A 27497-nucleotide genomic window follows, 5' to 3' on the forward strand; every position below is an offset into this window, starting at 1 on the left:
TTGTGGCTTCAGCAGCTGTGAATGGATTCATATGATGTTGACGTATTTTTGAAGACACATTTTTATTTATCTTGAATCTCATTTTTCTTTATGCTACTTTATCAACTTTATGCTTTGTCCTCCAATAAAGTGTTGTTTAATAAAGTATGGTGACTATTGTGTATTGAAAGTGGTGTTTGGTACAGTAAATATAAATTTTTATTTGAGAAATTTTAATTTCTTATTTCTTTAGTTTAATTAGTTTAAAATAACTACATATAATTAATAACTTATAAATAACTACATATAATTAAAAATAATAATAATTACAACTGGCCTGTTGGAGTATGCTTTTACTTCTACAAAAGGCAGATTAGGTACCTAGTCTTATTATTTTTTATTTCATAAATTAATCAGATGATTTAGATTAATTCACAAATAACACACACGTAAATGCGGTGGACAAAAAATAAATAGGGGTGCACTATCTAAGCTTTCACATTGCCTTTTAAGTCTAGTAATTTACATAATCATAGCAGATGCTTTTGTCCAAAGCAGCTTTAAAGGAGAACTTGGTAACTTTTTTAACTTAATAAAACTGTCTAGAATTCATTTGGATGGTTAAACAACCTGTTCTGGTGATATTGGTGACTTTCCCCGCTGGAAAACCAACCTTGCAACTTGGGGACTACCGTCCCGGCAAGATAGAAATTGTAAGTCTCGTGAGAAACGAGAACGAGCGCGAAACACGAATTGCTTTACGGCAATTCGACATAAACACACACGCATGTATGATGTATTACCAGATGACCCACCTCGGTAGACATAGCTCCACACGATACAGTTGGCTTGCTCCGATCAAAACAAATGCACATGAGCAGCGGTAGAGAGGGGGAGGAGGCCGCCGCAAGTGAGTTTTTTACGACCGTGTTGTGAAATATACGCCCCCCCACAGCTGTAGGGGGAGCTCGTGGGGAAAACATGCGACAACAAAAGAAAAAATCAGCGAAGAAGTGACTAGAGTTCGCTAGAGTTGCCGAGTTCACCTTTAAAAGTGAGGAAAACAACGAAACCGTTATAAAGATAAAATAATAGGCTACATAGATACGTTTCAACCGTTTTTAGAAACACACACACAGTGTGAGCAATGTTCTTATTAGGTGTTTACGCGTTTGTCACAGAAACGATAAATATTTAATCATAATCACGACAAATATTAGAGAAAAATACAATATGATGTATGCCAGCATCTTGCGCATCAAAACAAACTTGTCCTTCCTCCATCACGGTTGAACTCGCACTAGATCCAGCAAGGGTGAGCTAGAACTCTAGCTCCTCCCATTTGACTCTGCATCGAGCTCTGGTCAATGACGTCACCCGCCTATTACGTCTCGTCTTTCCATTGGACTGGTTATACACGTGCTTCACGACGCAATCACGCATGGCGTTCCCACCGCGTCTCGACGCAGCTCGAGTTCCCTTGAAAGGGAAGCTGATGTTTCGCCATGTAATCAGACAGTCGATTCCTAAGTTCCGATACAAAATATTAGTAAGTATTTCACAGAAACTTTTATAAAACCGTAGACAGGAATGTGTGTACTAGCTACTTGATTGAAAAGATGGAGGAGTTTGTGAATCGGTTGGATATCTAGACTAAATTTGGATCAAGGGGACTTTTTATGTCTTGAGGCCCTTTACAGGTGACGTCCACATTACTACTTTTTTTCTGAAAGGACGTGTTTGACATTTTTCATCCTGTAGTAAAGGAACGGGGTTTCTTTTGTGTATCGTGCTGTAAGTTAGGCTATGTGATGATTTTTCAAATTACTTTTTTGAGTGAACGCATCGATGTCATTATCTATTTACCTCCAACTCTCATGATCAGATCATTGATAAAGATGTTTAATTAAGTTTAATTAGCAGCTACTTTAGTTTTGTGTTTGTTCGTCATTTACATCCAGTGTCAGTGGAGATCAGACTGTTTCAACTGTTCAGCTTCATCATGGATGACAGACAAACATCCAGAGATGAAGATTTTTCTCCAGTTTGCAGGTACTTTAAATGAATACATTAAATAACCCTTTATAGACCCATAATAAAAGAGATGTCTGTTTTAAATGAATTTCTTGAAAACAATGTCTAAACCCTCCTCAAGTGCTTTTCATCCAAACAGTATGAAGATCTTACATATGATGATTATCATCAAAAACTAATTAAATCTGTTCTGTTATAGTTCAGTTCAGCAGGAGAGATCAGAACCAGCGCCCAGCTGTGTGTCTTTGAGGAGTGACGGGTCTATGGATTATCCAATACATTTTAAGAATGACAATACACAGACTGATCTCAGGTAGGCTACAACATTTCTTAAAGACATGATTAACATTTTAATATTATGGTATTTTGTATTTATGATATTCATAATAGACATTGTCTTCACCTGATGCAAGAGAGACATATCTATGAGTGTTCCAATTTCATGGCTTGGAATCAGATAAATAGCATTTTATTGAAAGAGATGCTTATAATATTTGAAACACCCAGCTTTTGTGGTCATTTTAAATGGACTGCAGTCCTTTTTGTTGGTACCTGGGCGTTGTGGAATTGCAGGTAATGTGCAGCAGTGCTGCTGTGGCCTTACATGTATATTCAGAGCTCAAAAAAATACCCTATTCTATATTCTGACCTCAAACCCATTATAACCTCCTCCAAAATGACTCCTCCAAAAATGACCAACAGATGGTATCAATGTAATACAATTAAAGGGGTCATATGACGGTTCTAAAAAGAACATTATTTTGTGTATTTGGTGTAATGCAATGTGTTTATGCGGTTTTAGGTTAAAAAACAAACAAACTCATTATTCTACACATACTGTACATTATTGTTGCTTCTCTATGCCCCGCCTTTCTGAAATGCGTTGATTTTTACAAAGCTCATCGTTCTGAAAAGCGCGGCGTGCTCTGATTGGCCAGCTAGCCAGTACATTGTGATTGGCCCAATAACCTTAAAGGGGTGGTATAATGCTCTTTTCACAAGATGTAAAATAAATCTTTGATGTCCCCAGTGTGTGTATGTGAAGTTTTAGCTCAAAATACCCCACAGATATTTTATCCTTTTACCTCACACAGACATGCACTGAAAATGTCAATGTTTATGTTCAAACCAGAGTCAGACAATAATGGAGAGACTCAAGAAGTGACAACATGTAGAATGCAACAGTACATTTCTGAATGGTTAGTTGATGAATTTAGGTAGCTTATGTGTTATCTTCTATTCATTGATTAGCATTTTTTAAGGACTTCAACATTACACACTAACTAAAGTTAAAAAAGTGAAATCATAATCAACCACCCCTTCAAGCGTGTGACGGAAATGTCTCGCCCCTTACCATATTTGGAACATCAGCTCCAGAAGCAATAATGGCAGGTGATCATGTCAGAACTACCTTATCAATTCAAGCTCGATTCTGATCCGGAAAATGCAGATGTCCAAGATGAGCGATCATCTTTGCATGGCGGCGCTGGCGGCAACAATAATACAGCGAGAACAAAAGTTACGACATTGTTTCTGCTTTGTTTCTACTTTCGACAATTCATGGGACCATATCATCTGAACATATTTCCAAATGAAATAACCTTGTATAGGCCCATAATAAAAGAGATGTCTGTTTTAAATGAATTTCTTGAAAACAATGTCTAAACCCTCCTCAAGTGCTTTTCATCCAAACAGTATGAAGATCTTGCATATGATGATTATCATCAAAAACTAATTAACTCTGTTCTGTTATAGTTCAGTTCAGCAGGAGAGATCAGAACCAGCGCCCAGCTGTGTGTCTTTGAGGAGTGACTGGTCTATGGGTCTTCCAGTACATTTTAAGAATGACGATACACAGACTGATCTCAGGTAGGCTATAACATTTCTTAAAGACATTTAAATATTTAAATGAAAGAGATTTTTGAATAGTCAGTAGCAAATTCTTAAAATATGAAAACATACTTACAGGCTGTGTGTGAGTCAGAAGCGCCAGAATGTACATGCAAATATGGAATTGTCCCACTTTTTAGAATCAGCTTTGTGTTTGTGCACGGCCTGCCTTGTACTCTCGCAGGTTCTGGAAACAGTCCTCCGAAAATTGTGCAGCACACAGTCGAATGTTTTAGTTGTACTGTTCTGGAACAGTTGTAAATAAAGTTTAAGCATTGTTTTCTAATTGTGTCCTCTTTTGGAAGGCCAAACTCATTTAGTTTGGCTTTCGCAGCGAAAAACACATTGTCTCTACGACATGGCGGCGCTGGCGGCAACAATAATACAGCGAGAACAAAAGTTACGCCTTCTTTCTTTGCGTATAAATTTATTTATGAAACTCTGCCCCCACTCTCTGACCTAGATTTGTTGGGGCGTGTTTGAAAGAAGAGTTTTAGGAAGGCGTGGCTGAGCCTTTATAACTTTTATAAAGAATATCTCTTAAGGTTTTACACTTTGAGCTTTGTAACTCTGCAGATCTTATACTTGCACTAACAGCTACATAACACACTAAAGAAAAAGGAAAACAAGAAATCACATCATATGACCTTTAAACTTTATGAAATTAATCCTGTTGTTGATAGAAAACATTGTTTCTACTCTGATAATCACTGGGACCAAATCATCTGCACATATTGCCAAATAGGCACAAGGTTTTGTTATCAGTTGAAGATCCTCCTTTATGCCTCTTATGACAGAGTCCACTATCTTTAAAGCAGATTTTAACGGAATGCGATGGTTTTAACTCCTCTAGGACTCTGTTTTTATTCTGTTGATTCGTATTAATAGATTTTTTCTTTTATTAAGTGAGGCTGAATTAGTTTAAAAACTTTTGTAAATTTAGTTTTTAGTTTATTTCTCTTTTTATATTTTGCTACTTTTATTCTCACCATTAAAATAGCTCTGACAACTGACATGATGTTAAATTATAAGCAATCAATCAATAATATATTATTTTAATATAATATTTACAATATATAAAAAGCTTTCTCAAGCTAATACAAAGTTTGTCTTGACAAACGTTTTTTTTTTTTTATAGTTTTTGTTTTTAGTATTATTACAGTGGTGGCCTTGAGCAGTTGATTTATTAATAAGTGCATTTACTTATTATCTGTTTTAGGAGGGTCACAGTGAATTATTAGGTAATATAAAACAAATCCACCAATATCACAGTGTCTGATTCTTGATTCTCTTCATGATGTTTAAGGTCAATCCCACCACAAAGATCAGCAGTAACAAAACCCGCCTGTAAGAAGAATGACCAATCTATGAATCAACTACAGGACTTTAATGAAAGCAGGGATGCTGGTGTCAGGTAAAGTAAACAAACAAGTAAACAAATACAACATTTTACTCTATATATTTAACTTATGTAATACCATGTTATTTAAATTTTACAGCCATGAAGTCCTCAACACATTTAGATCAAATCTGATGAAGAAGTTTAAGTGTCTGAATGAGGGAACAGCAAAGCAGGGAAACCCAACACTCCTGAATGAGATCCACACAGAGCTCTACATCACAGAGGGTGACAGTGGAGAGATCTGTAATGAACATGAGGTGAGACAGATTGAGACACAATCCAGGAGAGCAGCAACAGAGGACAAACCCATCAAATGCAATGACATCTTTAAACCTTTACCTGGACAAAACAAACCCATCACAACTGTGCTGACAAAGGGAGTCGCTGGCATTGGAAAAACAGTCTCTGTGCAGAAGTTCATCCTAGACTGGGCTGAAGGCAAAGAGAATCAGGACGTCCAGCTCATATTTCTACTACCTTTTCGAGAGATCAATCTGATGAAGGGCGAAACATTCAGTCTTTCAGATCTTCTTCATGTGTTTTTCCATGAAACAAAAGAAATGGAAATATCCAGTGACAAATATAAAGTGTTGTTCATCTTTGATGGTCTGGATGAGTGTCGTCTTCCCTTACATTTTCAAAGGAATGAGACTCTACGAGATGTAAACAAAAAGAAATCAGTGGACGTACTGCTGACGAACCTCATTGCGGGGAATCTGCTTCCCTCTGCTCTGATCTGGATCACCTCTAGACCAGCAGCAGCCGATCTCGTCCCCTCTAAGTGTGTCCATCGAGTGACAGAGGTACGAGGCTTCAATGAGCCACAGAAGGAGGAATACTTCAGGAAGAGAATCAGTGATCAGAGTCTGGCCAATACAATCATCTCACACCTGAAGTCATCAAGGAGCCTCTACATCATGTGCCACATCCCAGTGTTCTGCTGGATTTCAGCCACTGTTCTAAAGAAGATGTTGAGTGAAGCAGAGAGTGGAGAGATTCCCAAGACTCTCACTCAAATGTACACACACTTCCTGATCCTTCAGTCCAACATAAAACATGAGAAGGACTATGAGAAGAACCTGACAGATGAAGACATGATCCTCAAACTGGGGAAAGTGGCTTTTCAGCAGCTTGTGAAAGGCAATGTGATCTTCTATGAGAAAGACCTGAGAGAGTGTGGCATTGATGTGACAGAAGCATCAGTGTACTCAGGATTGTGCACTCAGATCTTCAGAGAGGAGTCAGGCCTGTATCAGGCGAAAGTCTTCTGCTTTGTTCACCTGAGTGTTCAGGAACATCTAGCAGCTTTATATGTGCACCTCTGCTTCACAAACAACAACAGAAATGTATTCGACATAGTCTCTATAACAGGTGTGTTGTTTATGTTTAAGGACTGGTTTAAACTCAATTTATCAGAATATGTTTTCATTTTCTGAGCTCCATGAGAGAGCCGTGAATGAGGCTCTACAGAGTAAAAATGGGCATCTGGACCTTTTCCTGCGCTTCCTTCTGGGTTTGTCAGTGGAGTCTCACCAGATTTTCCTTCAGGGACTAATGACACTGAGAAGAAGAAGGTCTGACAGCAATCAATGAGAAAACAGTTGAGTACATCAAGAAGAAGATCAGGACCATTGACTCTCCAGAGAAATCCATCAATCTGTTCCACTGTCTCAATGAACTGGGTGACCAGTCACTAGTGGAGGAAATACAACAGTATCTGAAATCTGGAACAATAAGTGAGGCCAGACTCTCTTCATCTCATTGGTCAGCTGTAGTTTTTGTGTTGTTGACATCAGAGAAGAGTCTGGAGAAGTTTGATATTAATACATTTGTTGGAGAAAACAATAAAGCTGAAAAAACTGAAGGTTCTTCAGAAGCTGCTGCCCGTGATTAAAGTTCAGTAAGTATCAGTGAAAACTATCACTTTACTGTTAAAACAAAAGAAAATCAAAAGCTCATAAATCTAAGAAACATACGAACATTTATTGTATCAGTAATAGAAGCAATATGGCAGCATACTTGATTTTATTGTTTTTCTGATTTTTTTATCTGAATTCATCTATTTTATTGATGGGAATAATGACGTGGAGATGTGATTGGGAAACAATACAAGCTGACTCAAACTTGTGTTAAAGCACCTGACAGCCAATGTCTTCAACATGAGGATTCATTTAAAACAAACCAGTTTAATGTTACAAATTAATTAGTACTTAAACCATTGATATGGATTTGATCCACGTTAAAAGTTAATTATTTATTGTTGCAAATCTGACAATGAAACTTGACAACTTAGATAAGGTTTTCATTAACATTTTAAGTATTACATTTTAAACAGACTAACAAAGCCCAAATCTTATAATAGAGGTAAACAACATCAACTGGATAGAGCCAAAGACTGGACTAAAAAGGCAAAGGTCAAAATCTATAAATATGACATCATAATATATATAATAAAGCATGTATAATATGACATAATAAAGCACAAAATATTATTTTAAAAAAGGCTATCGTGGTTGAGATATCAGTTGATGGTAGTAAAATTCATGTCATGGGAATAATTTCAGGGGAATAATTTGTCTTCATTACACGCTAGACAAAGAGAGTGATTTCTCACTGATCCAGTAATATAAAGTACTGGCAACAACAGACAAAAAATAAAAAATTCATATAGCATGTTTATTGGTTATTCACCTGCAAGGGAGGCCAAGAATTCTAGCCCAATAATGCAGTCTTACATTTAGAGCAAAGCGTGGAGTTAGTTGGTTTAATTTTATGTTGTATATGTCGTGTCTGTTCAGAATCTTGTTCTTTTGCACACTGAGAGTTTGTTATCCTGAGTCCATGCCATGTCCCATTTGTCTTTTATTCACACTTAACTCTCTCCAATTGTAATCTGTGACACCATTACCTCAAGGTTCCTGAGTAATTTTGAGACAATGCCATCCATTGGTGACCAAGTGCAGTGTTTTCTTTACTCAATCTACAAATTGTCTATTTTTTCTCAATTTTCTATTGCTTTTTGTTTTCAGTTCATAGTGTTTACCAAGTATGATTTTCATCTCTCTACACTTTGAGTGATTGTGGAGTCACAGAGAAAGATTCTGCTGCTCTGACTTCAGTTCTGATATCAAACCCCTCACAACTGAGAGAACTGGATCTGAATAATAGAAACCTACGAGATCCGGGTGTGAAGCTTCTCTTCTCCTTGTACTGAAGGAGCCTGACTGTAAACTGGAGAAACTCTGGTAAGATCATCTACAGTATATCATAGTCAGACATGTTATTGTCTTCTGTAAGACTAAATCAGGGTTCCACAAATCTGGCACTGGAGGGCCGCTGCCTTACTGAGTTTAGCTCAAACCCTGATAAAACTCTCCTTCCTGTAACTCTGAAGACATGGATTAGCTTGTTCAGGCGTCTTTAATTAGGGTTGGAGATAAACTCTGCAGGACAGCGGCACTTCAAAACCGGATTTGAGGAACCCTGGACTAAATGCTCTGATGTAAATTTTAGGGCTACACTGCAGAAAATACATTTCTTTCTCAGTATTTTTGTTTTCTTTTCTTTTTTGTATTCTTAATTGAAGATAAATTTACTTGAGAAGCAAAATAACTTAAAATGTTAAGTCTTGTATACTGAAAAATTGCTTATGTATCTTGATTTAAGAATTTTTAGATATTAGATATTTAGACTACGTCTGGATCGGATTCAGAACGATGATCAAAACACAGATGGAGTAGATCAAGTTCAACAACACCCCCAAAGCTTCACAGTCCTATACCTCGTCCTGCGTCGACATTTTATTAAGTAACATTAGGCAGTTTTGATTTTACATATGCGTCTGCTTACATACGTGACCCGTTCTGGCAAAATGAGTCGCAATGAGCAAATGTTCATGACTGAGCTACACCTGTTTGACTTTAATAGTCAAAGTCAATTTTGAGAAAAATCGAGTTAAAGTTTTCTGAAGGTTCCAAAACAAAATCATCTACCAACCATACCTTAAAATCTCGGGTAATAACACCAAATTTGGCACACTCCACCGAGTCAAAACCAAATATTTATAGGAACAATATATATTCAACTTTTTTCCCCCATGGTACCACAATTGTTTGATTAAAATGAATGAAAAAGACAGCCTATATATTCAGACCTACTGTACTGCACAGGTCTAATATAATGTTACACATCAGATGTTTTTCCCCAACAGTTAACCAAATGTTCACTTAACACATAGCAGATTATGTTTGCTTGAATACTCGCCAAGACAGATATTTTGAAACACTGTAATTCTGTGTAGGTATAAGAGTTTATCGGGATCACGCGCTGTCTGAGGCGTCTTTGAGGCACGCTTCGGATGTGTCAGTCAATGTGAGTAAAATAATTTTGTTTAAATCAGTATGAGTTTGAAAATCACATTTCATTGGTTCAGACTCATGCCATCGAGAATTCGCTATTAATATTCACAAAGTTGGATTGCTACGTTTTAAAACAATACCAAACTTGTGCTGAGGGAAAGCACAGTCATCGAGAAGCGAGCAGAGAAAACTGCATTTTTCATGGACAAAGGAAAACATACAAATAAAGATACTTTTAAATGTTTAATTGGTATTTTGACCCTTGGGATCACTAGATGAGGGCTTAATGAACTCATTTTTGTGAACACCTCAAATTCGACCATTTTGCCTGTAGCTCAGAATTATCCTGTACGCATTCTGACTAATTTTGCCAGCACGGGTCACATATGATATTGCATGTTTCTGCTTCTTCTTCGCCTGTGTTTTTATCATGAGATTTAATACTTTTTCAAAAGTGAAAGATCTCAAACTAAACCGCCTTCAGTGATACATGTGTTAAATAGTTGTTGTTAAGTGTTAGCTTATTATATTTATGTTGAAATTTTATGGATTTAATTTTTACATTTTCCATAATCTGCCTGTAAATGTTTGTATCTCCCAGGATACGTTTCCCCTTTGGGAGTTTAAATTAATTGGAAAAAAGAATGTTTGTTTGGCAATGCGTGTTACAACATTTTAATAACAATTTTAAAACATGTATTCTCTCATAACTTTAAACATTCTTTGTAAAATTCGGTCGAACAATGCCTGTTTATGAATATATTAGCCTACTGTATCATATTTAATATGCAAATTTCTAGGGCCTATGAATGATCAATATGACCAAAACTTTGCTGAGAAACATCGTGTACACAGTCTTCTTCATGCCTTCTGTCCTCTGATTGATAGTTTATACTTGAAAAACAAAAACAAAATTCAAGTTAAGTCCTTTTGCTCAGAAAGTTTTTATTTTTATAAATATAAATGTAAGAAACATTTATTAGACTGAAGCAACTGGGGTTTATTGATTATTAATAAACCATTTTTTTTATGTTAAAAATTGCATATATGATCCATAAAAGCCGTGTGTGTGTGTAATGTGATACTCAACAAAAAACAGATGCTAACTTGTATATGCATGCATGTGTGTTTTTTTGTTGAGTATCATATTTATACATCGCTTTTATGGCTCATACTGTCAGAAACACAGGGCTAGGACTAGTGTGAAAACTTGAACACAGTCAAAAGGTGAACCCAAATGCAGAAAACCAGATGACAGTTCTGGGAAATATCTTCAAATCTTGTACGTCCAAACTTTCCTAGGATAAAGCCAAAAAGTAAACTCCAAAAAACTTCCACAAATAGTTTGATAACAGTTCCAAAAAGTAAATCCAAAAAGTCCACAAAGTAAATCCAGAAGGAATTTGAAAAAAAGTTCACAAAAAGATCTGTGAGTACTCCAAAATTTCAAAGAGCAAAAGTCAATTAAACAAAACAAAGGAACCATACCAGGTACACAAATTAGATTTAGATAACTCCAAAAGAGGCACAGCAAGAGAATGACCTAGACTTGGTCATGGCACTGGAAACACTGAGCAAAGTACTCAGGAGAAGAGTGACTTAAATACACAAACAGGGAACAAGGCACAGGAGACATAATGACAGAGACTGAAAACCAACAAGAGACACAATGAACATATATAATCTATGCGGCCAAACATAAGTCTAAAACCCTGACACCAGTGTTGTGCCTGAACGCGTTCATATTTTGGGCGAACGTGAACTGAACGTACTCTGTTACTGCCTGATGAACGTTACTGTGAACTCGTTCATTCTGGTGTCTGTGAACGGCACGCTCTCTCAGTTTAACTTCGTTCAAAAGGTGCAAGATTTCTATAGAAATGTATTTGTCCCGTTCGGAACCTCCGTTGTCCCGTTTATTGACGCTGATCTAACCACTGATGTATGACTGAATCTGATACAACAGCAACACTTGATCACGACACCGGTCATCATCCAATCACAGTCCACACTCACGCGCATCAGACCCAGAGATCAGACCATACGAATAACAAACTCTAAATTGAGAATTAATTCTTATTTTGGGACAAATCATTGTTTGATTTGCGCACAGAATCCTCCGCTGTCTGGTCGCTTCGATCCGGACTCGCGCTAACGGCAAATCCCTTTCACTGTCCGACTGGGTTTTGATTTCGGCAAATCAGTTTTAACGAATTCAAACAACGTGATTATATTGTGAGTCCAACATACATCCAGCCACGCAAGAAAGCATGAAATCATCCTGAGGGAATAATATACTGATGTGATTTGCTGACCAAGAAACATTTCTGATTATTATTAATGTGAAAAAAAAAATAAAAAAATCAGGATTCTTTGATGAATAAAAGGTTCAAAGTAAATTTATCCGAAATAAAAAAAACGTAACATTATAAATGTACTTGCTGAATAAAAGTAGGCTATTAATTTCTTTAAAAGTAGTGTATAATTACAAAAGCTTTCTATTTCAGATAAATGCTATTATTTTGAACTATGGTTTGTGTGTAATATGACTTTAATCAAAACAAATGTGTTGTCTGAAAACCTTTTAAACGCATACGAACCTGAAATGACATATAGGCCTACTGTGTTATGTTGGCCTAGCCTATAGCCTACAAATATTTTGAGTGTCCCTCATTTTCCTGTAAAGAACCATGCACGATTGTCCCGCATTTGTTTAGTTGGCAACCCTACACTCAATGCTATGTAAACCCTGGTTGGATAAGGATTTTAAAATTGGATATGAAGATGAAATCTGACGCATAGTTTCAGTGTTAAAACTGATAACATAATTGCTGTCTGTGGTTTTATATGGGCTGTGGCAATAATTTTGAAAAATAATAGTTTGCAGCAACATATGGAAAAAAATAACTGAACTAGTTCATTTTTTGGAACTGTGAACTTTAGTTCAAAAATGTGAAGTTTGAACTATGAACTGAACTAGTTCATTTAAAAATGTGTTAACTGAACTTTGAACTAGTTCATGTAGAAAGTGAACTTCCCAACACTGCCTGGCACATATATGCAATTCAATGCAAATCAATAATAATTAAGAGATGGAAAATGTTCCCCAAAAGCCTGTTGTGTCATATTTGACATTTAAATTAACATGAAAAAATGTCAAAAGAATTAAATTTTTAACATTAACAAATGGTGAATAATCAATAAACCCAGTTGCTTCAGTCCAGTAAATGTTTCTTACATTAATTTATAAAAATCATGAGTCATTAATAAATCATTTCTCAGCAAAAAATACTTTATTTCATAAAAAAAAAGTATAAACTATCAATCAGAGGACAGAAGGCATGAAGTAGATTGTGTGCAAGAGCAAAACAGAGAGGCAGAAGGTAGCATTAGGAAGACAGAAACAATCACTGCATATCCAGTAAAACCTCATGTTATGTTCACTGTCAGCAACAGTGTTGTCATAATTCTCAATTTAGGTTAGACCATATTGGTTTCACTTTATTTTAATGGTCCCTTGAACACATTCTGTTGACTATCAGTACAGTTGCACATGTCTACTAACTCCCATTGGAGTGTTAATAGATTTATTAGTAGACTAGTAGGGTTAGGGTTAGAATAAGTTGGCATGTAGTTGCAAAGTTACTTATAGTCAGTAGTTAACCTACTTTCATCTTCACGATGAGTCTGTCACAGAGAAGAGGTGTAGTTGTGTTTGAGCTCATTTAGAACGGTTGGATTTATGAAAGCTTTTTGAATTTCTTTATTTTTTTATGACTGATAAATCTCCAATTGAAATTTAGACATATGTATAGTCTGTGTAGAATTGTGGCTTGTACGTGTTGATCTGAACTGAGAGAGTGAAGAGTGTGTCATTGTTCTCTACAGGTTGAGGGATTGTGGAGTCACAGATGAAGGTTGTTCTGCTCTGGCTTCAGCTCTGAGATCAAACCCCTCACACCTGAGAGATCTGGATCTGTGGGGGAATAAACTAGGAGATTCAGTTCATCTGCTCTCTGCTGTACTGGAGGATCCTCACTGTAAACTGGACACACTGAGGTAAGATTGTCTCTCTGATTGTGACACATGTCTTTGTCCTCAGTAAGAATTTTAGGACTAAAATTAGCTTGTAAAATGTTCTGTAAACACTAAATCTCAGCACAGAAATCACAGGTGTACACAAATGTCTAATCTCATGATCTGGTATTAGTGTTCATTTTTACATTCTTTTTTAAATATATCCTTTCAATTTAGTGAGTATTTCATTATATTCATTATGTTCAATAATTTTAATAATCTGTAATTATTAAATTATTATTATTTAATAATTTAATAACAATAATCTGATCCTATAGTTCCCCCGGCACTGCACAGTCCTTAATCGTTGAAGTTTGAACAGCTCTTTCCGTGGCTACAAAAAAACAATTCTTCAAAGTAGCTTTTCAAACACTACTAATGTAGCCTACTAATATGAAAGATAATAAGCAAAAGAAATGTAATAACTTCATGCTGATCTTCATTATCTTTTATTCAGGGAAAACACCTGAACTTCTGCGGAGCAGTAATGAATAAAGTAACATGGTCAGCGCCGCGCTGGTGAGATTAGTTTGCGCTGTCCATTCGGTTTCGCTAGCAAACACGTCCTCCCTGCGATGTCGAGTCGGTCACACAGCTCGGTCCATTGAGCCGCACCGATGATGTCAGCACGGCACGAGCTCTGTAACACCGCTCCGTTTCGTCCCACTGTTGGTGTGTTTGGCTTCCCATACAACTTGTTACAACTAACCGACATTGCTTAAAAGAGTTTGTGAGACGCGCCAAATTAAACAGAAGTGCGAACACACAACTTCCTTTTCAAGGGAAATTAGCCATCATCAACTACCGAAATCTCTTCTTAAGTAATGCGTATGAATGAATTTCACCAAGGTTGATCAATGTTTTTCGTTTCACTAGTGTTGAGGCTTTTCAATAATTGTTTTCTATACGGCCCTTCATACTGGAGATCTCATATTTGTCTCCTCTAAAGTTTCAGACAAGAATGAACATTGATCTAGTTGATTTGTACAGTATGGTGCACTGGCAGAATAGTTTTGTATAATTAGTGTAGAAATATGTGAAATGCTTATAAATCATTAAATGTTTAAGTTTTATAGGCCCCATTATTACACATTTTTCAAGTGTCCAGACATATATTGTTATCCATTTAATATGAAGAGACAATTTTATTAGTCTTTTTCATTATAATATATATTATAACATTTCTAAAGACACTTATTTACTGTTGTGGTAATAAACACGTATGTGTTAAACTGCAAGCATGAAGTTATAAGGCAACGCAAATAATAGAAATAAGTGATACACATGAAAATGGTCTTGATATAAAAGCTTCAGGTCAGGGGCATTCAGTCCGTATACTGTACGCTGTGAATGCTCTGCAGACCCAAGCCATTTAAGAGAATGAGTTTGTGGACTCGCAAATGAATATTAACACTATAAATATGACCATAAATTCCCTTGTCGTTTGAGGTGTAAAATAAAGCTTACATAATAAAATTATGGTAATACTTTACGTATGTTACTGTCCGTCATCTATTTATTTGCCATTCGACTTTTTTTTCCAAATAAGTGCCAGTTATAAATAAAATAAAATTAATACATTATTAGCTAACTGTGTGATTTGTATATGTACATTTCTGAAATACATAACTTGCACACAGTCACCTCTGATAACAGATCACTCTAAATTGTAATGCAGATGTGCATTTTCTGTAAAGCTGCTTTGAAACAATATGTATTGTGAAAAGCGCTATACAAATAAAATGTGAAATTAATGGAAAAGTTATGGAGGGTTTTGGGTAAGTGTATCCACAACGTTGGCACCTACGTTCTGTTATTATGCATCATCATCATTGTTTCGCGTTCTATGGAAGCTTATGGGTAGCAATATTCAATTTATGTAATGTAAAATGGGAAAACATTTCTGTATTTAAATTTACGTTTTCCATTACATTTGTGCAACGTTTGGTGCAAAATTAAAATTAAAATTCAATTATATTATTTACAATTGCCATTTCATACACTAGTTTTAATATGTAAATTGAATACATATTTTAACATATTTTAAGTTTGCAGTGGCTTCATAAATTAATGAAAAAATGAAAAATATAAAAAAACAAAGTACACCGGATGCACATTTCTTTGTTCTTCATTTTCAAGAACTAGTTGCTGTATTTATATGTAATTAATTAAGAGAAAGTACACCGCTATCTTATTCTGATGAAAGTGACTTGAACGCACTGCCGTCGTAAACATGACTTCCCAGGAGGACTTATAGACGATGACGTCACCGGGGGGGCCAACTTCACACAGTGATTGACAGGGTGGGAGGGGGCGGGGCCAACTTCACACAGTGATTGACAGGGTGGGAGGGGGCGGGGCCAACTTCACACAGTGATTGACAGGGTGGGAGGGGGCGGGGCCAACTTCACACAGTGATTGACAGGGTGGGAGGGGACGGGGCCAACTTCACACAGTGATTGACAGGGTGGGAGGGGGCGGGGCCAACTTCACACAGTGATTGACAGGGTGGGAGGGGGCGGGGCCAACTTCACACAGTGATTGACAGGGTGGGAGGGGGCGGGGCCAACTTCACACAGTGATTGACAGGGTGGGAGGGGACGGGGCCAACTTCACACAAGGCTTGTTCAACTTCACACAGCTCTGCGCAGAGCGATCGGTGGCTGACTTGAAGCAGTGCATGCCGGTTAGAAATTCTGTCCGACTTGATAAAGTGCCGACGCCATGTGACTGTGACATATGCCATCAAAGTACCGCGAGAGCAATTCGAGAGTAGCCGGAGAACTCAGCCAGCGCAGCTTCTCAAGAGCGGCTGCACGAGCTCTGATGACGACACAGCTGTTCCACGATTGGCCGGATTCACCGCATGACAACGATCACGTGTGTTTCGTGTTTATTCGAACACCTTTAGTATCTCTAAAGCTCACAAATCAGTTTTTTTATAACAGTAAATACTCTTTTCATGTAGTTGCGATGTTATATTGTGTCATGTTTATCAAATTAAAACTGATTAAAAAACGTAGACTCCACTTCATTGATAGTAACTTATGTTGAACTTTATTCTTGTTCAAACAGACGCTGTATGAAGCAGTACATAAAGTATTGAATGAAAATGTCTCTGAAACATCTGTGTATTATTTGGCAAATATTGAATATTTCACTTCAGCTGTGGTAAAGTATGCAAACACCACGTGAGCGGTCACTACGGGAACCAGAAAGTGTCCGACTTCACGTGTCCATTTGCAGCTCCTCCCCGCCTGCACTCGACTACTCTCAAGAAGTCCTCTCTGCAGCCTGTAGCACGATGACGTAGCTGGATCAGATCCAACACGTACTGGACGCTGTTACGCGCATGCGCGGTGGTGTGTGTTGGTGACGTCATATATGCATGCGCACTAGAAGAGAGTTGATCAGTGATGTGATCAGTTTGTATTTTAAACTTAAATTCCAGTTTTTTTATTTTATTTTTTTATGTGCGTACATGTCCTGCAGACACTGAACAGCAAATTAAGAGGAACCTTATGTACAGATCACTGTGGAAAAATGAGCCATTAAAGAAGGAACTCTTACCAGACAAAATATCTTTAAGCATTTTTTTTCTTTCTTTTTTTTTGGTTTCTTTTCTTGATGCTGTTATTATTTTTGCATTTTCCCTTGAATGTGTACTGGTATGTTAAGTTGTTTACAGACCATATTTTATTGTAGCTTTAGGATTAAAATTACAGAGACAATTACTTGACTCATTTTTGCTTCCACTCAACAGCAAATATGACCTGAATAAAACTAAATGGCTTAATTTTAAAATGTTCTGTATACACGCATAAAAAAATGAAATAATACTTGCGGTGACCACATGCTATTAATCCATTAAATTTAGGTTTAAAATCATGTGATTTAAAATGTTGTAAAATTAACTATTTTGTATGTAGAGAGAAACTAGGATAACTTAAGCATCACATTTATGTAAATAATTATTCATCAATAATTACTTATTACTATTTATCAGTACTACTACTACACAGGTTAGAACATCATCTCAATACAATATTGAGCATACTAATACCCTCAAAATTAATTGGTTAAAATTTTGTTTAAAAAAACCTTCTTTGTGGAATTTTATTTTTGACCGACTTGGGGGTCTTTCTTTTTTACTAATGTGTGATTATAAAATTGACAAATTGCCAGTGAAGCTTTCTGCCTTTCATGCTCAAGCTTTATTGGCTTGGAAACTGATCTACAAGCACAACTTCTCTCTGCACCGTTTTTTTATTTGGAATAACCGTTGTATTTTGTATTAACACAAAAGTATTTTTTTAAAAGCTGGTTTGAAAAGGGTATTGTTTTAGTTTGTCATTTGTTTAACTCTCAAGGATACCTTATGACGTATGACGAGTTTCTTCTGCACTTTAATTTTCCTGACTCCCAAGGAATTTGCTTGGGGCCAACTTCACACAGTGATTGACGGAGAGGGAGGGGGCGGGGCCAACTTCACACAGTGATTGACGGAGAGGGAGGGGGCGGGGCCAACTTCACACAGTGATTGACGGAGAGGGAGGGGGCGGGGCCAACTTCACACAGTGATTGACGGAGAGGGAGGGGGCGGGGCCAACTTCACAGTGATTGACGAGAGGGAGGGGGCGGGGCCAACTTCACACAGTGATTGACGGAGAGGGAGGGGGCGGGGCCAACTTCACACAGTGATTGACGAGAGGGAGGGGGCGGGGCCAACTTCACACAGTGATTGACGAGAGGGAGGGGGCGGGGCCAACTTCACACAGTGATTGACGGAGAGGGAGGGGGCGGGGCCAACTTCACACAGTGATTGACGAGAGGGAGGGGGCGGGGCCAACTTCACAGTGATTGACAGGGCGGAATGCATTTTCAATTTGCACATTGAATTTTGCTTCATTCATTGCGGGACATTTAATGAAAATGCAACTGTGGGTGTAAATGCAATTAAGAAAAATAACATTTGAATGATCATTTTGCTACATTATTTGTTTGAACATGTTAAACAGTGACTTTTTATCTCACAATTCTGACTTTTTTTTCCCCTCAGATGTCACGGTTGTTGAATGCATTGGTTCCTTCTTGTCTCGTGTCTATGTTGTTTATGTGTGAGTGGGCGTTGTCCCGCTCACGTGTCCGTCAGCGCTCCAGCTGATATCATCATCATCACAATCACTGTTCACAGCTGCGATTCATTTCCGTTCCCTATATATACTCACACCATTCTCTGTTCCAGTGTCGGATTGTTTGTTGAGGTCCTGTGATTGCCGTGTCAGTGTTTCCGTGGAGTTGCCGTGTCCGTGTTCGCCCTGCCTTGTCTTCCTGCCGTTCGTGTTCTTCGTCATTGGATTCACCGCACTCCAGCACCGGATTTAGGATTTTTCACCTTCACTGCACCAGCGCACCACAGACCATCAAGTCCCTGCACGAGCCTGAGTCGCCGCCTTCCTGAACTGTTTGTGTTTCATTGTGAGCCAAATAAACGCTTTGAGTATCTGCAATTGCTTCCGGTTTTGTTTACCATGACATCAGAATTGCAAGGTATAAACTCGCAATTCTGACTTTTTCTTGCAATTGCTATTTCTGTCACGCAATTGTGAGTTTGGCCCTGTCACAAACGGCACCCTAAACACTCGCGGTCTTCCTCTGAGTCCGCACTTTCCTGACGTAACGCCACTTTGACTGTCGGGAACAAGTCTGCTGCGGAGCTCGATCGCTTCAGTGTGCATTTAGAGCGCATATCGACCGCAGAGGGGCGCTCGTGAGTACCCTTCTGAAACCTAACATTACTAAATGGGACACCCTACGGTCTCATGGACTTAAAGGGCATGCAGAAGCCATTGTAAGTCTACAAGACTGAAAGTGAGGTGTGCCATTTAGGACAGGGCCTTTATATCTCGGTGAGTGGATTCTGACAAAATGAAACACCTCTGATTGGCCACTGCGTTCAATAGACCAACAAACATGACTGTGATTGGCTACATTACTCACCGCTGTAAAAACATTTGACGTTCTCCAGAGCTCAAACACAAAAACACACTTGAGAGTTTGCCAGTATGATATTATTACAGCATCAACTGAGGATGCTCTTGCATTCGCTTGAGAGTGCTTATATTTAAATTTGACTTTGTGATGTTTTTTACCATTTTTTAATTTAACAAACTATTTGTGATCAAGCATTAATTGACGGACCCCTGCAGTACGGCTGCGGACCCTTGTGTTAAACTGATCTGATCTGAACTGAGAGAGTGAAGAGTGTGTCATTGTTCTCTACAGGTTGAGTGATTGTGGAGTCACAGATGAAGGTTGTTCTGCTCTGGCTTCAGCTCTGAGATCAAACCCCTCACACCTGAGAGATCTGGATCTGTCTGAGAATAAACTAGGAGATTCAGTTCATCTGCTCTCTGCTGTACTGGAGGATCCTCACTGTAAACTGGAGACACTGTGGTAAGATCATATATGACTCACACATGAAACACAATGTAAAGTCGCCTATATTTGAAATGTTCAGCCTTTTTCTGCTGCTGTGTTATTGAGCTTATTGAACTGTAAGTGATTTGTAAGCTCACGCTAAATCGTCCCAAAGTCCGGCTTCCGACCAGCGCGGAAGGTCTTAACGTGTTACTGTCCTTTTCTCGAGGCAAAGTATTTTTTGATTAAATGCAATACATCTGAATATGTATTCTCTGGTTATTTCATCTGACTCCATGAATGAAAAGGTTTTAATGATATCTGTGGATCATTAATTGTGAGCGAATGTTTGACTATTCCTTTTAACTCTTTAAGCCTCTGGGGACCAAGCTGTTTTTGGGGCCCTTGAGATGTTCTGACATGCTCTGACATTTGTGCTTTTTTCAGTTATTTATAAACATGTTAATGGCAAAGGTGTAAATTCACTCTATATAGCACAAACAGGCCTACCATAATATGCGAGCAACATGTATGTAGATGTTTGTATTTTTAAGAGAATAATGTTTATGCGTGGTTATTTAAAAAAATAAAAATGAAAGTTGCTGAAATAAGACCACAAAACTCATACAAAATATGTGCCCACAAGACTTTTGACTAATGGATGTTTTCTCTTGGAGTTCTTTAAATGGTGTAAAACAGGTTTTGCTTGGAAAGCCAATATGCGAGGGGGAGGAGTAGTTTACACCTTAGATTACCCAGTCCCACCCACTCTGCATAATGACTCTGCATAATTAGCCATTCATTCAGGTGTGACACTGACTGAGCCACAATGCAAGGACAAAATAGCCTATATATTTAGAAGAAGACTTATATTGACCATTTAAGATTTTGCTTACATCTATCTTGTAAATATGTTTTGCTATTTTATTAAAAAGGTTACAATTACAACAATAATTACAATTTCAGCAATATTTCTGCAAAAAAAGTAGGCTACTCTTTCTTTGTAAAAAAAAAAAAAAAAGATTATAGGCCTACATTTTATCATATGTATTCATTAGTTTGAATATAGCCAACATTGGAACATCTTAGTCTATGACTTTATTTTTGACAAAATAGTATTTTATATATATGAGCAGAAAAGCTTATTTGATGTGACAGTATATTCTACAGTAAAAACTGTACCCAAATCTAGTCAACAAAATGTTGTCTTTCATACTTCGCCTGACTGTAACGCAGTAACTGTAACTGTAAAAGCAGTTTATTCTTTCACACACAGACGCGCGATTCATATTTAGGCTAAACAGTCTTTACAAATATGTACCCTTCATTCATCTCACAGAAACGCTATTCATATTATAGAAACGCGATTCATCTTTTTGTTTACATAAGCCTACAACGTTATTCCATAACGTTATTCCACATTAACACTTGAGAAAGGATAACTTAGCCTACCTCACTCCTCAGCGGGATCTGCTCCTCATATCAGCACGGAAAATTTTCTCCATAAGGTAGGCTATATTATGCCTCTTTGTTTACAGCTGATGTGGGGGCGTTTCACAGACTGAAATGGTTCTCAGAATTTGCGTTTGAATAGCACGCGCTCTCCGGGGCGTGGTCAAATTACTTTTGAATGGCTCCTAATGAGCTCGACTGGAGTCGCTCTCTTTTTATACAGATTACAGAAGCTGATAATATTTGTTTTTTATATAAATTACTTCATTTAAAAGCTGCGATCTCAAGCTTTATGCCCGTGGGTCTGTTTGCCTGTTTGACTGAATTTTCGCGGAGTTATAGATAATTTTCGAACGCGTTTCAAATGGGAGTTTACTGACAGAGAGAAGGCAGAAATAGCATCATGTTAGTTTTTCTTTATTTGTCAAAAAGCAAAACACTTTATTTGTATTGTGAGTATACAGAAAAAAAATAGAAACTGAACAGGATCGATTGATGTATTACACGAAAATGAAAGATCAAAATTAACAGAGCATTTTGTGTTTATTTTTCATTGCTAAAAAAAAAAACGAGCAAAACGCGCGGGCGCGTTTTTGGTCCCCAGAGGGTTAATGCAAATAATGCCAAAGTCAGTTAGAATAATCAAATGTAACAATTTATTATGTCAGGTAAATGTATCATGCCAATTTCTTAATCAATTCAAATATAATCGATACAAAACATCAAATACTCTGGAAAATGAGAAGAGATGCAAACCCAACTATAAGAAATACATGAGGCTGAAGATCTCTCTCTCTCTCTCTCTCAGCCTCACGGGCGAATCTGAGGTACAGAAAAAGGCCTCGAATTCCCTGCTGCATTTCATTAAATAGCCAGGACCTCTTTCACTTGGAAATATCTTTTAACAATGGAAATTTGCATTCAGAGGTTACACCTTTGGGTGTAGGGAGACCATTTGTCTAGAGGCCAACCCCTCCTTGTGTGCTAGTTATCCATAAACTCTCAAAAACCTTATTACCTTTTGTTTTACTTATTTGGAAACGAGACATTTGTACCAGTCGCACTGTGACATTTTAAATGATACCAAACATGAAAAATACTCTGTGATAATCATTCACATTAAACTATACATTTTCTTGGGTGATTTACATGTGGTCTCAGCATGTGAGAGGGGGAGTGAGGAAGAGGGGGAGTGAGGAAGAGGGGGAGAGATGTGTTCTGAGGTGTGACTTTGCCTCACAAATGCTGAGTTCAAATGGTAATTTCCAGAGAGGTCCTTTGTCCTCTCAGGGTCTGGGTGCTCCCCAAACAGACTGTCCGGCATTTCCTAATTGATCAATTCTTACAGATTGAACACATGAGCTGCTCTTCAGGAACATGATTCTGCAGGACTGAGTCACTGAAATACACGCTGTCACATCACAATCAACACTTCAGTCTCTTGATTTTAAACCGACTCGAACTGAGAAATGAAGAACATGCTGGATTTATTCTTGCAGTTCATCACGTTCATCTTTCTGCAGGGACTGTTTTTAAAATATTGTTTACACAATTAAAACAAATCATTACTCCATACGTACTGTATTAGTACAGATCTAAAGACTAGATGTTTAATATCATGTTTTGAGCTCTTTGACATTTTAGATCTCAGTCCAATGATCCATCAAAACATTTAATTTGTGCTTTAAGTTTGTATTTTCTCTTTAATAATGGATTCACTGCTAAACTGATCTGAACTGAGAGAGTGAAGAGTGTGTCATTGTTCTCTACAGGTTGAGGGATTGTGGAGTCACAGATGAAGGTTGTTCTGCTCTGGCTTCAGCTCTGAGATCAAACCCCTCACACCTGAGAGATCTGGATCTGTCTGAGAATAAACTAGGAGAATCAGACGTGAAGCTTCTCTCTGATCTGAAGAATGATCCACATTATAAACTGGAGACACTATATTGTAAGTAGATTATTTACTACAGATTACAAAATACAGTAATTTGTAACATATTTCGTTAGATTACACAAGCTTTGTAACCTAATCTAAATAATTTAGAATACTTTGGAATACTAATAAGATTTGTAACACAAAGGGTCCACCAAACACAGGACTTGGTTTTCCCCAGCATATTATTTTAATAACATCAGTTTTACACAGTATTTCTTGAAGAAGAAAAAATATTTTTAGTTTTTAGTAAACATTTAGTTGAATATTTTAGTAAAATATTTGTAATATATATATATATATATTTTTTTTTTTTTACTGATGCAACACAATGCATTAAAAGCTGGGGTGTGTAAACTTTTTAAATTGCATGAACAGGATAAATTGTAATTATTTTGTCTTCTGTGAAACCGGGAAGTATTCGCTTCTGAAGGGCAGTACTGAATGAAAAAAAAAAGATGATCTTTGAACAAAATGTACACATCATCATAATCCTGTTTAAAGTTTACACCCCCTGCTCTTAATGCATCGTTTCCTTCTTAAGTATCAGTAAATGTTTTTACCTTTTGTAATAGTTGTGTACGAGTCACTCAATTGTCCTTAATGTAAAAATATGGATCTCAAAATCATACAGTCATTGTTGGAAAGGTGTCAAATATGCAGAAGATTCTGGAAAACCTAAAAATGTGCAAAACATGGAGGATTTTTCTGGAGAACAGCGAGTTTAACTGCTCAGTTATTTAGATCCTGTAATAAACATTATTTGTTCTCATTATTCTGAGAACACACACAGTCTCTATGGAATGGACTACATATGCCGTATTATCATTTAATCAGGCTGTTAATATACTCTCAATTGTACAGCGGTAAAAATTCTTTAAAATGTTAAGTGACATACCATATTTCTTGAGACACCTCAAGAAGTAAAGCCTCTGATGGCCTTTTTAATGGCACAGGTGATATGGAAAGACCATGAAAGGGAGTCTGAAATATGGATGCCTAAAAACTTAAAAGTATTAACAATTTCAACTGCAGAGTTATTTATGTAGACAGGTGTATGTGTGGGTTTGGCCATCCAGTGCAGGGATAGGTCACAGTGAATGAAGAAACTACATAGGCCTACTGACTTATCATTCCTAACCTCATCTCTTTCTTTCTTTCTTTCTTTCTTTCTTTCTTTCTTACTTTCTTTCTTTCTTTCTTTCTTTCTTTCTTTCTTTCTTTCTTTCTTTCTTACTTTCTTTCTTTCTTTCTTTCTTTCTTTCTGGCAATTACAAATAAACTTATGCAAAATAGCAGCCATTTATATACTTATTTCTGGTTACAATGTAGTCTATTACTTGTGGTGAACACTATTAAAAAATTCATACTGTATGTAAAACTGTGGGAACCTTTTCTGCTAATTAGCAAAGAATATGGATGGGCGATATGACCAAAATCTCAATTTTACTTCACAGTAACAATATCATGGTTTCACAATTCTCCATATCAGTTTTGATTCCACAGCATAGACTGAATTTCAAACTCTTTTGATTTTTTTTAAAATAAATAATTAATCAGAGCGTCATCTCACATTCCCTTTAAGAGCAGGCGCACTTGTTCCATGGCGGCTTTGCTATTATAACGGCGGATTTGCCAGACGCACACCAGGAGCAGTTCACAGCCGAGGAGAGCGACGTTCTCGCCTCAGGGCCGTAAAACACAGAGAAGTGACATTGGGGATGGAGAAACACACCCAGATTAGCTTCGGTTAAACAGGCGTATGATAATTTGGGTAAATGTGTAAGCTAGATTTATGCCTATTTTTTCACATCTTCATGGACACAACAATGATTTCCCCTGAAGTCCACTGAGCGCGTAGCCTGGGTTTCCCGATGCTGCCTTGCTCGCAGCGCGATTTTATTCACGCTGCTAGGCAGCCTGGACACCATGGACCAGATTTTCCCCTGAAAAAGGGAACCAATCACAGAACGGGGAGGGAGCAGCAAGACGATGACGACACCGAAGCAGTTTGTTTATATATATGGATCCAACATGGCATCAGACTCGACGTTACCTCTACCCTCATGTTTATCTTGCACAAACGGAAATATTCGCTAAACGCCATCGTGTACAAATAAATCTTTGACCCATCGTCTTTTTCCTCGTCGAATTTCTCACTCTACATATGTCATCTGGTATAATTGAAACGATTGGCTATGAGCTACGTACAGGAGCATTTGATAGACATTTATAGCGCCCAATAAACGGCTCTGGGCATTAGTAAACCACGCCTCAAATACGAGAAAATGAACATGTGGTTCCCAGACCAAGTCTCAAATGAGACTTGGTCTGACGTTAGCCAGGCTACTGAGCGCGGGTGCAAAATAGGAATGATACATGCATCGGTGTACAAAGTCAATTGTGCTGGGTGCAAGATAGGGCCTGTAGTGTCATATCACCCAGCCCTAACATGCAGTAATGCTTTAAACACATTTGACAAGCTAGTTGATCAAAATAAACAACCGGTCAAGACTGATTGGCTTACGCTATTTTCCCACTTGTCTCTGCTCTTTTATTCTTTCACGTTAACTGAAGTGAATAATGCACTATTTTAACTTTAATCAACAAGTAGAATTGATCATGACATTCTCACCTTATTCCCAAAAAAAAAAAAAAAAATCACTGATCTAATGCTGAGCTAGTGAATGTCTGAACTAGTTGATGCACAAAATCAATACCCTGATAAAGAGGTTGACTGGCAAAAAGTATTTTATGTATTTTGAAAATACTAAAATACTCATCTTAAATGTATTTAAATACAAATTACATTTGATTTTTTCCAAAGGCTTTAAAATACAAAATACAAAATAGTATTTTGTATTTCAAATACGTATTTTAAATACATGTATCTGAAATACTGCCCATCCCTGGTTAGTACATAGATGTTGTCCGACAGGAGGTCCGCTCTGACTCTCGGCTGCAGGACATTGTCACAGAAGAATCTAGATCACTCCCAGAAAAGATTACAATTAATTGAGAGAGTAGTTTCTGTTCATCACATCATTCATATAATGCGAATAATCGACTGAACCTTTCGTTTCCACGAGGGTAAGTGGGAAGTGGTCCTGACACGATGATCTGTTCACAATGGTCTTGATCAGGATCTTCTTCATCTTGTCGTTCACCCGCGTGCAGAACAACAGCTCTGATGTTCTCCTCACCTTTATATCTCTGGCTGTAATATTAATGTACTCTGTATGTATCTCTGCCTGTGTTTGTTCTGAAATGAATCTACTGATGTGATGTGACCGCAGTAATGTCTCATACTCCATATGTGACTGTCTGTGTGTTTAATTGTAGTTTAAGGATCAGCTGATGGTGAATAAGGAGCCGCTACAGAGACCGAAGACACAGAGACCGAAGACACAGAGACCGAAGACACAGAGACCGAAGACACAGAGACTGAAGACACAGAGACCGAAGACACAGAGACCGAAGACCGAAGACACAGAGACTGAAGACACAGAGACCGAAGACCGAAGACACAGAGACTGAAGACACAGAGACCGAAGACACAGAGACCGAAGACACAGAGACTGAAGATACAGAGACCGAAGACACAGAGACCGAAGACACAGAGACCGAAGACACAGAGACCGAAGACACAGAGACCGAAGACACAGAGACCGAAGACACAGAGACTGAAGATACAGAGACCGAAGACACAGAGACTGAAGACACAGAGACCGAAGACCGAAGACACAGAGACTGAAGACACAGAGACCGAAGACACAGAGACCGAAGACACAGAGACCGAAGATACAGAGACTGAAGACACAGAGACCGAAGACACAGAGACCGAAGACACAGACTGAAGACACAAAGACCGAAGACACAGAGACCGAAGACACAGAGACCGAAGACACAGAGACCGAAGACACAGAGACCGAAGACACAGAGACCGAAGACA

General features: G+C 37.7%; 2 protein-coding genes and 1 pseudogene across 3 annotated transcripts in view; 2 read left to right on the forward strand and 1 right to left on the reverse strand.

The window, feature by feature from the left end:
- LOC309508485 (protein adenylyltransferase SelO-like) overlaps positions 1-27497 on the reverse strand; it is a 63284-nt gene that overhangs the window by 3133 nt on the left and 32654 nt on the right. The gene's annotated exons all lie outside the window — the stretch shown is intronic.
- LOC309508365 (NLR family CARD domain-containing protein 3-like) lies at positions 1432-8302 on the forward strand (annotated as a pseudogene). Its single transcript, XR_014211633.1, has 6 exons — positions 1432-1528; positions 1941-2031; positions 2213-2326; positions 3769-3882; positions 5210-5317; positions 5403-8302. The product of XR_014211633.1 is annotated as an NLR family CARD domain-containing protein 3-like (transcript).
- Positions 7385-27387, forward strand: LOC309508155 (ribonuclease inhibitor-like; the record flags this gene model as incomplete). Its single annotated transcript, XM_082182681.1, has 6 exons — positions 7385-7389; positions 8381-8512; positions 13552-13722; positions 20026-20196; positions 23385-23560; positions 26888-27387. The coding sequence occupies 6 exons, from the start codon at positions 7385-7387 to the stop codon at positions 26890-26892; spliced, it is 660 nt and encodes a 219-aa protein (XP_082038807.1). The 3' UTR covers positions 26893-27387.

Source organism: Leuciscus leuciscus (genome assembly GCF_965113295.1).
Source record: "Leuciscus leuciscus genome assembly, chromosome: 10".
NCBI lineage: Eukaryota > Metazoa > Chordata > Actinopteri > Cypriniformes > Leuciscidae > Leuciscus > Leuciscus leuciscus.